The 15,673-nt window shown below is 32.1% G+C and overlaps 1 protein-coding gene across 1 annotated transcript in view; it reads right to left on the bottom strand.

Annotated features, from left to right (window-relative positions):
• LOC145283529 (uncharacterized) overlaps positions 1-15,673 on the bottom strand; it is an 89,125-nt gene that overhangs the window by 55,665 nt on the left and 17,787 nt on the right. Inside the window, exons 3-4 of the mRNA XM_080132395.1 lie at positions 5,108-5,189; positions 249-452 (exon numbers count right to left, since the gene is read on the bottom strand). Coding sequence (XP_079988521.1) covers positions 249-452; positions 5,108-5,189 — 286 coding nt within the window. The remainder of the gene's footprint in view (positions 1-248; positions 453-5,107; positions 5,190-15,673) is intronic.

The raw sequence follows: 15,673 nt of genomic DNA, 5'->3' as shown, positions 1-15,673 counted from the left end.
AAAAAACTCTAACATTTAAACCCTGTTAGAAACATACAGTCTAATAATAGAGTGTTAATTAGTATCCAATTTTTTTCTGTGCATTTTAAAAGCAGTCACTGAAGATAGTGTTACGGTATATAAAAAGAAAAACTCAAAAGGTACATGACCAATATCTCTATATATAAAGATATATTACAAGAGCTGTAAGCATTAAAATTCATTAGGTCACATGCACAAAAATATTTCTAGATGAAAAATTGTATTACCTTTGGTGTAAGAATCTTAACAGCTACTTCTTTTTTAACGGGAGTGGTGTTGGTTGGTTTAGACACAACTGAATCTTGTAAAGATTTGTATCTGAAGGAACGCTCACCAACAGTAAATACATCCTCGTGCTTAAGACAGTGAACATCGATTGGTTTATTGTTCACTTTTGTAATGCTTTCATTAGACAAGTTCTTTATAGAAATCTGAAAAAGAAAGGTTGAAAATTCAAAATACATTTTTGTATATTGTCATCAGCTAAATTTTTTCATTTTTTTTTTTTACTTATAATTTTTAGTTATGACTATTGTTCACAATAATGAAGTCATAGTTTGGAGTAGCCTTTTTTTTTTTTTTTAAACTCAAGTAGGATGAGCTAACAGATTGGCCCACAGCAAGAGATAAGAAATTATGATGCTATTAAATACATAATGTAAACCAGATTGTTACCTTCTCTTTAAAAGTCAAAAGATGGCCATACTTAAACAAATGATTGAAGTTTGAAATATTTACATTTAAGGTATTAACATTAATAAAAAAAGATCTTTTTAAAGGAAAATGAGAAAAAACATTAAATTCTTCTAGAACTTAGCTTTGTAAATGATTCCAATGTCAAATATTAACATAGATTATTCACCTAGTCACTTGTTGAGGATGTGTGGCAAATTTTAGAACATTACTTTTACAATTCCTTATCAAACAATAAATGAAGATGCAGTTATCATGACTATCATGGTTGAGTATACCAATTGAGAAATAAAAACATTGAGAATCAAACTCATGAGTCATGCTTTCATAGACAACATGAACAATACATTGTAAAGAAGGTGGGCTCCCTTTATCATACTAGAAGGCTACTCACATCTGCCAGTATCCTGCTTCTTAAAGCCATCATCTGCCCATGCATTGAACATTGTTGCCATATCTGAACTGGTGCATCTACCACTGATCTCTCCCTTTTAGACAGGATCCAAAATAAAACCTTTAACCTTATAGGGCCCTCACTGTCTTACCAATCTCCAACTCCCTGTCTCATTGCCACAATGTTGCATCCTTGTATCTGTTTTATAAATATTTTAAACAAACTTAGCACTTGTGCTTTCTTAACGTAAATACCTCAGACTAACCAGACAAGCAAAAATTCCCATCCTTCACTGTAGAGGTCCCTAGATTCCACAAAATTTTCTACTCTAATAATTTCTTTCTCAAAGTGCTTGACTTATTCCTTCAGTTTCCTACTTAGATACTAACATGCAGACATTTAAATGTAATGTGAACAGACATCTAGTGCTCAACTCCTATTTTTAGTGTTTGTAGACATGGTTCCTGACTCAGAGTAGTCTCTTACATCTCAGATTATCAAAATAAAATTTTATAAAAAGTCAATATTTATAGATGTTGAGTTTCTAATGCAATGTTTTAGTAAATCAAGCACTCATTTTAGAACTCTACGTTTTTAGGCCAAATTTCCTAAATTAAGGTTTTATTAAGCAGTTTTATATATCACGTGAATTTGTCCTTTTCCGATTATTTTATATACATTTATGGTCATCTTGAAGTTTCGTCAGCCAACATTTTTTGTTAATTGAAAAATTGAACTCTTTATTATATTTACGTGTGTGCACAGTTTCTAATACAATAAAATTGAACCCCCATATTGGAACCACACGATGAGAACACACGCTCCTATTAAATATTGGATTTTTCATTTATCGATCTAAGGGCAATAATTAATGGTCAATGTGTGCTAGAGTACAAACTAAAGACATCCTTAAAAAGTTACTTTTTAGGAGTATTCATGTCTGTATTCTGTATTATTTTCACAGGTTGCCATGTTTGTTTTTGTATGCACATGGAAACAATACGGAATACAGATCCAAATAGCCCTTAAAAATCAACTTTTTAGCACACATTGACCATTAATAAATTGACCATTGATAAAGGAAAAATGAGTGTCGGTGTTCTCGTTAAGTGGTTCCAATATAGGGGATCTATTGTATTAGAAACTGTGCACACATGTAAGTATACTAAAGAGTTTTTCTGTTAATTGAAAAATTGTAAATGTTGGACGACGAAACTTAAAGATAATCATAAATTTGGACATAAAATAATCGGAAAAGAGCAAATTAAAAAAAAAAAGCTAAACTGCATAAAAAAGGCTTAATTTACGAAATTTGGTTCTAAGATGGGTGATCGATTTACTAAGACGTCGCATTTGAAACTCTGCAACCCCCTATAAATATTTAAATATTGACATTTTTTCATTTTTGTTTTTATAATCTTGTAAATCTGCTATAAAAAAGGGGGGGGGGGGTATTGCTCATATACGTGCACCAGTTCTTATTTTCTAAATAATGTTTCAGTAAGGGGGGGGGGGATCGATATTTTATACATCTAATATGTTATACATACATAGACATTTTTTTATCATCTATTCATGAAGGAGCACTTTGCAGAAAAAAGGATTGGGGGGGGGGTACCATGTGACATGCAACACTTCCTGCTCACAAGACAATGTTGGCTCTTCTGCTCTTTTCAACACCAACTTCTGTAGTTATTCTATGCTAAAGCTCAACACTCATAGGAATTTCTTGTCAATTATTTATCTATATATATTAAAGCGAAAATGTGTGTATGTATGTTCGCTTTTTGTGTATGTCCAAGAAAGGCTTTTTTCCAAGAAGCGGTCAGTCGGCTCACAATTTAAAACTTTTTATATCACATATAAATCATAATATCTCTGAGTTAACAACGGAGCTCGCCTGTCTATTTAATTTGCTTGAATTCGGGAAGATAAATATTCAACAGTTTTCACTCGCCGCATGTGGATTAGGCTTTTTCATATAATAAAAGCAACACTAATTCTGGCGGTATTTTTCCGGCGAAAGCCGGAAATGTCCGAAAGCAATCAGCTTAGATCAATGTGGAAATATTTTCCTTATATCAGACAATTGCTATTCAATTTGGACAAGGGGAGCTGCCCTCCCCCCCTCAACATCTTGGGAAAATATTTAAAAAAAAAAAAAAAAGAAAAAAAAAAAAGGCATTCTCGCAGTAAATGAAATACCCCGCAGTCAAAGTTGACCTCATTAAGTCATTAAAACGTGCACCAGCCAAATCTAAGTAATTAAATAAATTCAAATGTGTTTCCATTAGTATCGCGCGGTGGCCCAATGGTTAACATCGCACGTTTTTTTTTTTTCACACTTTAATTTCCAACTTCGCCTCAAGGATTCGATCCTTATACTCACCTACCAAAACTTTTGTTTATTTTATCTACCCACGACAGTCTTGATTTACCTCCAAACACCCGGGCAACACAGGGTACCCCCCGCTAGTTGAATATAAATTGTTATTTTTATCGATAAAAAATAAAATTATATTAATCACATGTCTGATGTCTCATGGTAATATCAACATAGGATCAACCACCATTTTCATAATCTGGTTTAATCAAACCATAAATGCAGAAATGATTCAAGGGAGCTAACTTATATTTCATTGCTTAGATGACTTTACAGTTCTGTTGTAGCTCTGAGGAGAGAAGTTGAGTGTCTAAGGTTTTTCTATATAAGGGTTTGTCAGAACAACCTAGAATGAGGATACTTTTCCCTATAAGTAATCCCTGACTAAATATTCAAGATGTATGGCTAACCTACACTAGCTTTTCACGTGATGTTACTTCAAGTAGCAACACTAAGCTGGATACTTGACCAGACTAGATGAATTCTTGTCCTGGAATCCAGTAAGATTAGGAGACCAAAATAAAACGATATACTATAACACATGTAAATGATCAATTAGGGAGAGGAAAATTATGTTCTCACATTTTTTACTTAAGTGTTTGTTTGATGAAATACTTTAATGAAGTATTCAAATATCTATGAATCTCCTAGAAAGTTCAAGTGTTAGTCCCAAGCAAGGGGGGGGGGCTTGATTTCTGAGAAGTTGGTAGAATCAATCAAATCAAAGTGAAAAATATAACATATGGAATTTCCTCTTTTTTTTTTTTTTTTTAAAACTTATCCTCTTTTTAAAAGATATTTTCCTTAGTCTTTTTAATTAGTCCAGATTCGAGTGATTTAAATTATTTTTGCTTGGAAATTAGTTACACTAAAATGCAATAGAAATGGTGTTAAAAACCAAAATTGCATGCAAGTAAAACGCTATTTATATTAATGGCGTAACAGTAATGACCACAGTGAAGCAGACATTCTGCTTCTAGTAATTTAAAAAAATTGGTTTCGATCTTTTAAAACTTTATTTTAGTTGGTGATCTAACCAGTTCAAAGGGATTTAGCGAACCAAATTTTGTCAACATAAAAATTATGTAAAATAAACATTTTTCAAGATGGCAGTGTCATATTTACATGGTTATTAATAGATTATAGTAAAAGATCTGAAGAAGCAAATAAAACTTCAGACCAACAATAAAATTTATCCAAAAATAGGTCCATTACAAGACAAAGTTTTCAAAAAGGATATAATATTTAACCATATTACATCAGTGGTAAGGGCCATTTTGAAAAATGATATCCAACGATCAAACAATTGTGGCTTAAATTATACATACTTTTGTAATATTTACAAATTATGGTTTTATACAATAAAGTGTTTTGAAATGTCAAGCAACAGTTTTTAGGATTTTGAGTTATTAGTATCCCCATTGTTTTTTTTAAAGCTTGTATTCTTGATGAAATTCTAATAAGTTTGATCTGAACGTCACCAGAATACAGAGGAGCATTTCATTTTTTTTTTTTTTTTTTTAAAGAGAAGATGGGGGGGGGGGTAAACATAGTGCTATAAGAATAAATTCTAAGTTTAATCAAACTAAATCGAAAGAAAATGAATTTTAACATACCTGTCCATTTTTTCCAACTTTTAATGAACAGTGTTCGAGAGCTACAGTTGGATTCTGTATCCTAATGTTGCAGCTTGTACTCCTGAAGAAAAATTTAAAAATAATGTCAAAAGAAAAAAAAATGACAGAACTTTGGTTGAACCAAGAACTTTATGAACTTTTTGCCCATACACACTTAGAGATCAATTTTTCTTTAGATTCTATAACCTTACAAAAAAAAAACTATTAAAACACTTAAAAAGCAATACTGTAGAAATTAAGTGGTTTGAAATTTTTTTTCAAGAAATTGCAGTGTTCCTATCTGTACTCTATATTTGGAATCAGCAGAAAATAAGCTAAATATACACTGGCAACATTTTCAAACAGTAAGCAAAAAATGTCAATCACTTGTGTAAAATATAGTTGTTATCATCTAAAAAATTCCAACAAAAACCTAACAGCCAGCCATGGTTCTCCACAGAATGTGCTGCTGCTATCGCGCACAGAAATCACTTTTTCCTTAGCTACCAACGTAATAGATGCACTGAGTCTAAAGCTGCTTTCAGGACTGCCAGCAACCACTGTAAAAGAGTAATAAAAAATACAAGAGAGCTATATGCCCAGTCTGTTAAATCCAAGGTAGTTGATCAGCGGCTTGGTTCCCACTAATTTTGGCAAATAACAAATAAGATCCTGAACAGAAGTGTGCGTTGTATCCCAAACATTATCAATGGACCAGAGGTCATCTCGTCAGCATCAGACAAGGCCAAACTATTTGCCAAGAATTTTGCAGCTAATTCTACCCTATGCGACGAAGGCCATCAACTCTCCATATTTCCTCCTATAACACAGAACATGCTAGGTAACATACAAATATCCGTGCATGAGGTTGCCAAGCTAATCAAGAACCTTGATTCCAGTAACGCAACTGACCCTGACGGCATCCCAATTATAGTGTTAAAAAAGCTTCAACCAGAACTTGCTCCCATACTTACGAAACTATTTAAGCGCTGCCTTAAGGAGAAGTGCTTTCCGACTCCCTGGAAGACCTCATCAGTTTGCCCTATATTTAAGAATTCAGGTGATAAGTCATCTCCCTCTCATTACAGACCAATAAGTCTCCTGTGTTATGAGTAAGTTGCTGGAATCCATATTAAATAGAGAAATAGTCAACCACCTCAGCAGAAACAACCTTCTTAGTGACACACAATATGGTTTCCGCTCTGCAAGATCTACTGCAGATGTGCTGACGGTTATATCTCACAGGATTAGTGAATCTCTTGACAAAGGCTTCCTTTCTAGGGCAATTGCTCTTGACATATCAAAAGCCTTCGACAAGGTATGGCATAAGGGTCTACTTCACAAGATTTCCAGCTACGGTATAACTGGAAATGTTTTTTCAATCATTAAATCATTTCTCTTCGATAGGCTCATAAGAGTAGTGGTCGATGGACAAAAATCGGAGGCCTGCAATATAAATGCTGGAGTCCCTCAGGGGTCAATCCTGGGACCAACTCTCTGATCTACATCAATGACCTCCCTAAACACAGAAATCATTCGTTGACATCTATGCTGATGACATGACCATCTACGGCAACACATCAAAGGCTGTAAATGACAAAGTTCTCTCTGATTCTCTCTCCTCTGATCTTGAGCGGGTGGTTCAGTGGGGGAAGATGTGGCTGGTTATCTTTAATGCATCTAAAACCAAACTACTATCCTTACATCATCAACGCTCCCCATCTGGCATCAATTGAGATGGATGGCTCTCGTCTGGGAGAGGCCCTGTGTTTTGACAAGCTTCTGGGTTTGACCTTTACTCCTGATCTGAAATGGAACACGTACATCAAGTCTGTTGCCAAGGTCGCTGGAAAGATGGTGGGATCCTACCGCTCCAGAAGATATCTCACTACTGATGCAATTCTCTATCTATATAAAAGCCAAGTACATCCAAGGATGGAATACTGCTGCCATATCTGGGCAGGAGCTGCTAAAAACAGCCTATCCTGCCTTGACAGGGTACAAAATAGACTTTGTGGCTTAGTGGGGGGATGCTCTTTTCTCTACCTTGCAAGCTCTCTCCCACAGAAGAGACGTTGCGAGCCTTTCCTTGTTTTATCGTTATTTCCATGGCAGGTGCTAGTCTGAACTCCAATCTCTCGTCCCCCCTCACCAATCTTTCACGAAAAACACTCGTCTAGCTGAATCCACCGTGAAAAATTTCCCCCACTCTTTATCTGTGCCTAAATCAAAACGTGGATTCCATGAACAAAGCTTCTTTCTTAGAACTGCACGCCTGTGGAACTCTGTTCCGTCTGCCTGCTTCCCACCTGACTACAACTTGGATGTCTTCAAGTCCAACGTTAACAAATTCCCAATGAACCGTCCCCTTAAGTAAACACTTCTTCAAATCTCCACACTAACGTAATGTACTTGCAATAACCCTTATCCCTGAGTGGCTTCCGGGCCTTGATAAGTGGTGACCACCGTGTAAAAAAAAAAAAAAAAAAAAAAAAAAATCAACAGAAAAAAATTGAATTGAAGAGAGATAAAGACAATTGATACAAATGCAAAGGAAATAATACTGTACTTTTAGTCTATACTTCCACATCCCCCATAAGGTAGGAGCAGTAGGTGTTTTATTTTATAGGTCTCGCCAGTAGCCCCAATTCTGTTCTAGTTTAATCTTTAATCTTCTAGTCCTTCTTTCAAAATATGATTTCAGAATTGCAATTATTTTATACCTTAGTGCATATACGAAAACTTAAATATCTTTTTGTTTCAACTATTTAATGTACAATATACATAAAGTTGACATTAGTAATCTATTCTGTTTACAGAATAATTAAAATTTAGTTTCCAACAGTGAATAACTAAAAACTGGTTAGTAGCATTGATTTTTAAGAGCTTCTACACAAACATTTTGGGTTTGACCTCTAACGTGTGTAAATGTAGAGGTTTTCAGAACTTCCAACATACAACTGACTAGGAGGAGAAAAGCAAGCTCTCTGATGATCAAGTCCAACCAGTTTGAGACTTTGTCCTTGAGCTTTATTTATAGACATGGCAAAGCTCAATTATTATTGGGAATTGTAAACACTGAAAAGGCATGTCAGAAAGAGTAACGGGACTCTTAGGAATTGAATAGTTTCACCCTTAAAATTTATAGTTATTATAGTGGCTTCCAGAACATTAGTTTTCTAAGATTTTATTGCTAACCATGTACCATTACAGTTTAGGTGGATCAAGATTTCTTCATATAACTGGAGCTCTTTCCTTCAATATCAGGTTATAATGTGGCATTCCAGGCAGTTGTAATGAATTCTACAGAAAATTCTACTGCCTGATCTTCAATCACCATCAATGGGTTGATAACTCTTTCAAAAGATTATAATTGCTCATATCAGCAACATTTCTAGGGTTCAAGATTGCTCTTTCACAAAGCTATCCAATGTTGTGAAAATTTGGATCAATATCTGGGAAAATCTTAGTCATCAGGTCACCAATTGAATTTACCATTTGGCCACATGGTAATTTGTGCAATTGAAGATCTCTATTCAATATTCAATGTTATTGAACAATTGCCAATGGAAAGGAGGTGATTTGAGAAAGTGCTGCAGACTGATCATCAAATAACTATGTCTCATCATAATATTCTCAAAACTTAAAAACCTGGTTACCACACAGTATTGTGGAAGTGTCGGATTTTCATATCACATTTTAAATGGAAAGGAAGAATTTGGGACTGAATCAAACGTTCGGTTCTCAAAGACTGCAGCATTTGTTTTATGGATAAAGCACTTATTGTGACTTAATCAACCTGAGGGAGCAATTTGCCCCTAATTGGGGAGCTTTAGATCCCCCCCATGGGCCTGAGGAGGGCTGAATAACTATGCTAAGACCAGTAGCGATAGATATCCCGAGGAGTTAAGATAGAATATAAATATATAATTTATTTCATTGTCAAAATAGATATATTTGCTTTTTGGTTGGAAAACCTGAGATATTTGGTTATTTGAAAAAGCTCAACAGGAAATGTGAGGATGTTAGAATAATATATTGTACTGTCTGAGTGATGGGTGGTGACCTTAGGGGTCATGGGATTTTAATATTGACTTGAATCTTACTCTGGAGTTTAGCGGCATTTGATTGGCTGGGGAAACTTTCCACCCCAACCATATGCTCGAAAATTAGTCAGATTACTTTTTGATTTCGGGGAGTACAGATCGTGGCATTCTCTCATTGCCATTCCCTGAGAACGCGACCCCTCCCCTCGTCTGACGCTGTCTGTGAAGAGATTTGAGACTTTGAAAAACTTACTAAGAACTGAACGATATTTGTAAAAACATTTGTACATAATTTTGTGAATTAATCCTCGTAGATTAGAATTTCATGTGTCTGTTTTTCTTTCTGCCTGCGGCTTCGATATTCGCTTTCAGCATACAGGATTCAATGTAACAACCCTCAGAGAAGGACCAGACGATTAGAGCCGAGTTTCCAGACAAAAAGGGGTCCTAGCCGAGCAGAATTGCTAGACCTATCTATCTTTTTTACCATTCTAAATATAACTTATACAAATATAATTAAATATCAATGTGAAGTTCTGGTGTAGGATGATCTCTGGATACGACGTAAAAATAGAATTATACTTACAATATTGTAATGATTGGGAAACTACCGTTTGGCACTTCTACCAATGCAAAGTGGATGAACAAAAACTGTTATTGAATTTCATTTAAAAATGATTGGCAAGAGAACTTCTGTTTATATTTGAATGATTGCTTTTATGTCAACCTTTCATTGGCCGATTTCAGTTTCGTGGCGTTTTTTAAATTGTAAATATTGGCGGACGATAATTTGAGTATTTTGTCAGATGTGTAGCATCACAAGCGTATGCTGTATTTTCGTGGACATCGGCAATATTACATACCTAATGTGCTTCAACAATTCATATCTTTCTTTGTTGGTCATTTTTTAAAAGAATTACATTGATGGAAAGAGAATAAAATAAACATTCCAATGATGTTAATTTATTTTTCTTTTATGCGTTCAATGTTTTTATGCTCCAAGTTAAAAATAAAGAAAATAAATAAATAAAAAATAACGGCAGCAAAAAGGGAAACTATTTTTTCAATGTTTACATTTTATATGTTATGTTTGGATACATATGCACGGGATTAAATTTGATTGGATATGGCTAAAATTTTACAGGCTATATAAATTAAGAAGTCCATCTCTACTGGTGTTTGATTTTTATTTTTACGACTACAGGAAGCAAAGTTACGACCGAGCAAAGTTGACAAAGAATATTTCAAAATTGATAAGATAAATCAGCATATATCATCCATTTTCATATAGATAATAGTTTCAGAATTATTTTCATGTATATGTAAATATTTGATAATGAAATTTCTTCAAAATGTTATCTTTTATAGAAATTAACAGATAAATGGTTCGTTAAGCGCTAATGCTAACAATGTGCTGAACTGACTAAAGTATTCTCTTAAAAATAGAAAACTTTCGTCTTGCCTAGACAAGTCATTTTTTATTCTGCATTTGTCAATTTAAAAAAATTATTTAAGTTTTTCAAATTTGCTTTCCAAACAATACTATATTGAAATGGTTAGTTATGCCATTTTCGTGTCCGCTGTTTTTTTGGGTTTTTTTTTTTTTTTTTTTTTCAGATTTTTTAAAGTTTTAACATCGTTTGTTTTGTACCACATTCGTTTTTTTTGTTTTTTTTTTTTACATCATGTTCGCATTTTCTTTTTTTGTTTTTCCGATTTTAAGAAATTTTAACATTGTTCGTTTTTTTTTTCTTCTGATTTTTAAAGTTTTAACATTATTTTTTTTTTAATATTTGCACAGGGTTATTACTTCGCTTATTCTTTTATTTTGATTTACCCCCCCCCCCCCAACACACACACACCTTTAAACACCCGGGAAACGCCGGGTATCCCCGCTAGTAACAAATAAAATGTACTTGTGCACTTACGCTACCATGCTGAAATAATAACATTTAGAAACCCATTCCAAACATGGGGAAGGAAGGGTGTTTTGTTAACTATTCTGTACTTTCACCTAACAATTAAATAAAAGATATTGTGAAACTTGAATTTATTTTTAACTCCTTGTCAAGACCATTTTTTTGTTTCGAATATATAAAACAAACCAGTTTTGTTTTTTTTCAACTGAGGATATCTAAATAATAATAATAATTAGGTAGTTTGATAAAGAAATTCATTGTGGTGCATTTTGTAAATTTTTACCTTGTTTCCACCTTAACATTTTTCTTTAAAATGACTACCTTTTAAGGTTTTTGAGTATGTTAAAAACGAATATTGCACTTAAATGTTCCGCAAATAAGTAGCTTTCCGGATATTAAGCAATGTCATTTCTTACATTACTGCTGGTGGCCATCTTAGTATGCATGTTTGTGCATAGTTTCTCAGGGTTGCGTTTGTGCACTTGCACATACCAAGATGGCCACCAGTGATAACATAAGAAATGACATTGCTTAATATTCGGAAAACTATTTGCAGAAAATTTAAATGCGATATTCGTTTTCAGCATACCCTAAAACCTATAAAAGTAATCATTTTAAATATTAAGGTGGAAACAAGGTAAAAAAAATTACTGTTTTATTTCTTTGTTTACATAATTGAGTTTTCAGTAAGACAACAGAATAGGAATGACAAAAATTACCATCAACTGGTGAATAGATAGTTGTTGCTTATCAGGATTCCTAGTATCCTGATACTGTGAAAGTTACATCGAAAAATCATGTAGAGTACGATTTATGGTTGCATCTCAGAAAATAGGGGTATATTTTGGGCCAGATAGAGAGGATTTACAAAATTGAAAATTGGACTGGTCCCAAAATGCATAAGTTCTGGTCGACTATGGGAATTTCCATCTTTTACAGAAATCCAAAATCTATATGAAAAATTTTCTTCGATTTATTTCTGAGATTAATTCATATATACTCAATTTATTTTTCTTTGAGGGGAGTAGTAAATACCGGCCATATATACTCTTTAGGCATTCAATGGCTACACCCAAGATTAAGCTCTCCTTTGGTGAAAAGGTAGGAAAATGCCTATTCTCAATAAAGCTATATTTAAATACTACTATAATACTTAAATTCATGGCTTATGGTAAAAAGATACATTAGATTTGACTGCATAATCAGAAAGAGCACACAATTTTACATAAGACTGCCAAGTTTCATGAGAATAGCTTGAAAAATAAATAAATGGTGGTGAAATTACCCAATTTCTTTAAATGTTGAGGTCCGTAATTTAGCCCACTTTTTTTTTAAAGAAAAATGTCCATGGAAAAGCCTAAATTTTAGCCCTTAAAATTCTCATAACTTTTGAACTACTGATGGTATTTGCATAATTCAAAAGGTTTTAAGCATCTTTTACATAGCACTTTTCATGCAAGTTGATAAAATAACAATTATCTAAAAAGAAAAAAATTATTTTTTTTTTGTTTAATGGCATGTCCACCCTTGTTGGGTTATTTATGTTGAATCGTGGTTTAATGTTTAAATATTTTTTTTTTTTTTTAACAAAATTATTTGAATAAATAGCTGGAGTATAGTTTGCACTAAAATTTGATTAAATTCATTAATATTTTAATACAAAAATAAATGCATAAAATGTATTAAAATGCGAGTAAATTTGCAAGTAAAGATAAAAATATTTAAAATGAATTTGCGTTATGTTTGTAAATTTGTAATGATAAATATTTACTACTTAGGTGTAGTTGTGTTTGCGTTACTTTTGTAGAAAAGCGTTATATTTGCGTAAAAATATTTAAAATAAAGTTGCATTACGTGTGTTAAATTTGTATTAGTAAATATTTACTAAGGTGTAGTTATATTTGTGTTAACTTGTATAAGAAAGTAAAATTTTATTCAATTATACTTATGTATATTAAATGTGCAAAGGATTAGTTTACAAATACTAATCCATATCGATTTGTATGAAATTGTCTTGCTTTTATTCTCACATGTATATAAACATCTATATTTTTGTATATATACCAATTTCTTTAAGGTAATTGATTATGTTTTTGAGTTTTATGTTTTTGAAAAGTTCTTTTATATTGCTGTCTTTGTAATATTTTCATCTTATAGGCATAAAATCAATGCATTCAGCAAGAAAATGTTTTGTTGTCAGCGGAACCTAATATGCAATAAAACATTGGCTGGTCTTCTCCTTTAAGTAAATATGATTGGGTAAGGTATGTGTGACCTATACACAATTTCGTCAATACAATCTCTCCCCTTCTATTTTTTCTGGAACTTTGTTCCCAATTGTTGGTTTAATAGCATATAATTTATTGCTAGTGTAGCCATTCCAATAAATTTGCCATTGTTTTTTTAATGTATCCATTGATATTTTTTTATAAATCTGTATATGAAACCTTAAAGCTTTCATCTAGGTTATCATTCAGAGAAGCCTTAGCTGCTGTATCTACCATTTCATTTTCTGATACCAATGTGGCTTGGTATCCAGCAGAGCATAATTTCTTTTGTTTTTAAAAATTCACTTAGTCTAGCCTGTAGTTTCACTAACAACGGGTTGTTAAATTTGTGTTTTTATTGCCGTTATAGCTGATAGCAAGTTGGAGAAAATTACATATTTTGCGTTGTTATCCTTGGAGATGAGATCAAGTGCTAAATCTATTGCACAAACCTCTGCATTAAAGATTGAGGTTTCTTTTAAGAGATGCAAGAAAAAAATCAACTTGTAATGCTAAGATGAGCATTGTTATGAAAATTGTATTCAAGAAAATTAATTTTTCCTTGTATGATATCTCAATATGAAGTATCAAAGATAACTGACTGCATTTAATGTACATGAGGCAACTGATCTGTTTAGGTCTGAAATTTTAACTTTAAATTTATATATAAGGAAAAGCGGAATCCAAATGTATCGTAAATTTGTTGAAATATCAGATATTTATACAAATAAATTTGTTTTACTCGGACGAATTATTTAAAAAATGTCATTGAAATTAATCTGTTTATCTAAGCAATAAATGAATTAAAAAGAAAGGAATGTTGTATATTTAACATCTGCAGCTCATAAATCCTTATTTCTTTACAGAAAAAAATTATTTCAAGAAAAAAAAAAAGGAGAAACAAAAAGGAGAGAAGTTATTTAAAGTAAAAGAAAAGCTATTTTAAGAAAAAGAAAATTATCTAAAGGGAAAAAGAGAGAATTAAAAAAAAAAAAAAAGATTATTAAAGTTAGGAATAGACAAATATTTTCAGAATTTCAAGCAATATTTACGCATTAAGAAAAAAAAAAAAAAAAAAGAGAAAAGAAATGAGTTAATGAGGTCAAGCAGTAAATGAAATCCCGCAGTCAAACTTGACCTCATTAACTCATTAAAACGGGCACCTGCTAAATCCAAGTAATTAAATAAATTCAAACGTGTTTCCGTTAGCATCTATCTCGCGGTGGGGCAATGGTTAACGTCACACTTTTTTTTTTTCACACTTTAATTTACAACTTTGCCTCAAGGGTTCGGTCCTCATACTTACTTTTTTTTTCTACCAAAACCTGGATTTAGAATTTGTCCCATCACGCAAGATTTCCTTAAGTATGAATTAATATTAAACGACTTTAAGAAATGAATTGAATTTGAGCATACGCAGAAAGAAATAAAAACATGTCGACCAGTTGGAATGAACATTTTGTATTTCAACTTACGAATGTAAGTCTCTACGCGTTATTTCTCCATACAAACATTCAGACTGCTTTTAGATCATCTTGTATGAATCGAGCAGATATATAAATATATTATAAACTATCCTTGGTGTAGGGTTACTATTTCCTGCTAATTTTAGTGTAATTTGACCAGTAGTTTAAGGGGTTATCAGTTAAGTGTTTACACACACGTTTTATTTATTTAGATTATGTTACCAGTTTTTTTCATCTCTACATAATTTGAAGTTTTAAAAATTGCAAAAACATTTTAAAATCTTTTAAAAAATGAAATTAATTCATTTTTAAATTCATAAGTTAGCCATTTTAAAAAAAAAAAAAAACCCTCCAAATTGAAATCATTTCAAACTGTCAAATAAGTCATTTCTAGTTTTAAATTCTTTAAAATGCTCCTATTAAAAAACACTGAAAATTTTGAAGCTTTTTACATCAAATAATTTCATAAATACAGATTAAAAGATTAAATTTTTTTTTTTTTTTTTTTTTTAATTTTGAACTTTTAATCTTCATTTTAATTATTGTGGAATGATTATCATTAAATTAATTGAACAAATTTATTATCAAACTATAATTTATAATGGTTTTTGAATTTCTATAAAATGATTAGGTACAAACAGATTCCAAAATATTAAATTTTCATCCGAGTATTTTTTAAGAATTTTAACAGAAATCACTTTATATTCAACAGTTTAAATGTTTGCAATTCCAAATGATTACTAAGTATTTCTTTTTTTTTTAACTCTTCAAAAGATTGACTTATTTATAAAGAAATATAAATGCACAGATGGGGGAACTGTTTCTTAAAACATTTTTTATGCTACGTAGATTATAATGTCTCCAATTT

This window comes from Euprymna scolopes, chromosome 8 (genome assembly GCF_053919585.1).
Source record: "Euprymna scolopes isolate OS-2025 chromosome 8, ASM5391958v1, whole genome shotgun sequence".
In the NCBI taxonomy this organism is placed as follows: domain Eukaryota; kingdom Metazoa; phylum Mollusca; class Cephalopoda; order Sepiida; family Sepiolidae; genus Euprymna; species Euprymna scolopes.
The sequence above is the reverse complement of the archived record's forward strand: the minus strand, read 5'-3'. Positions and strand labels throughout refer to the sequence as shown.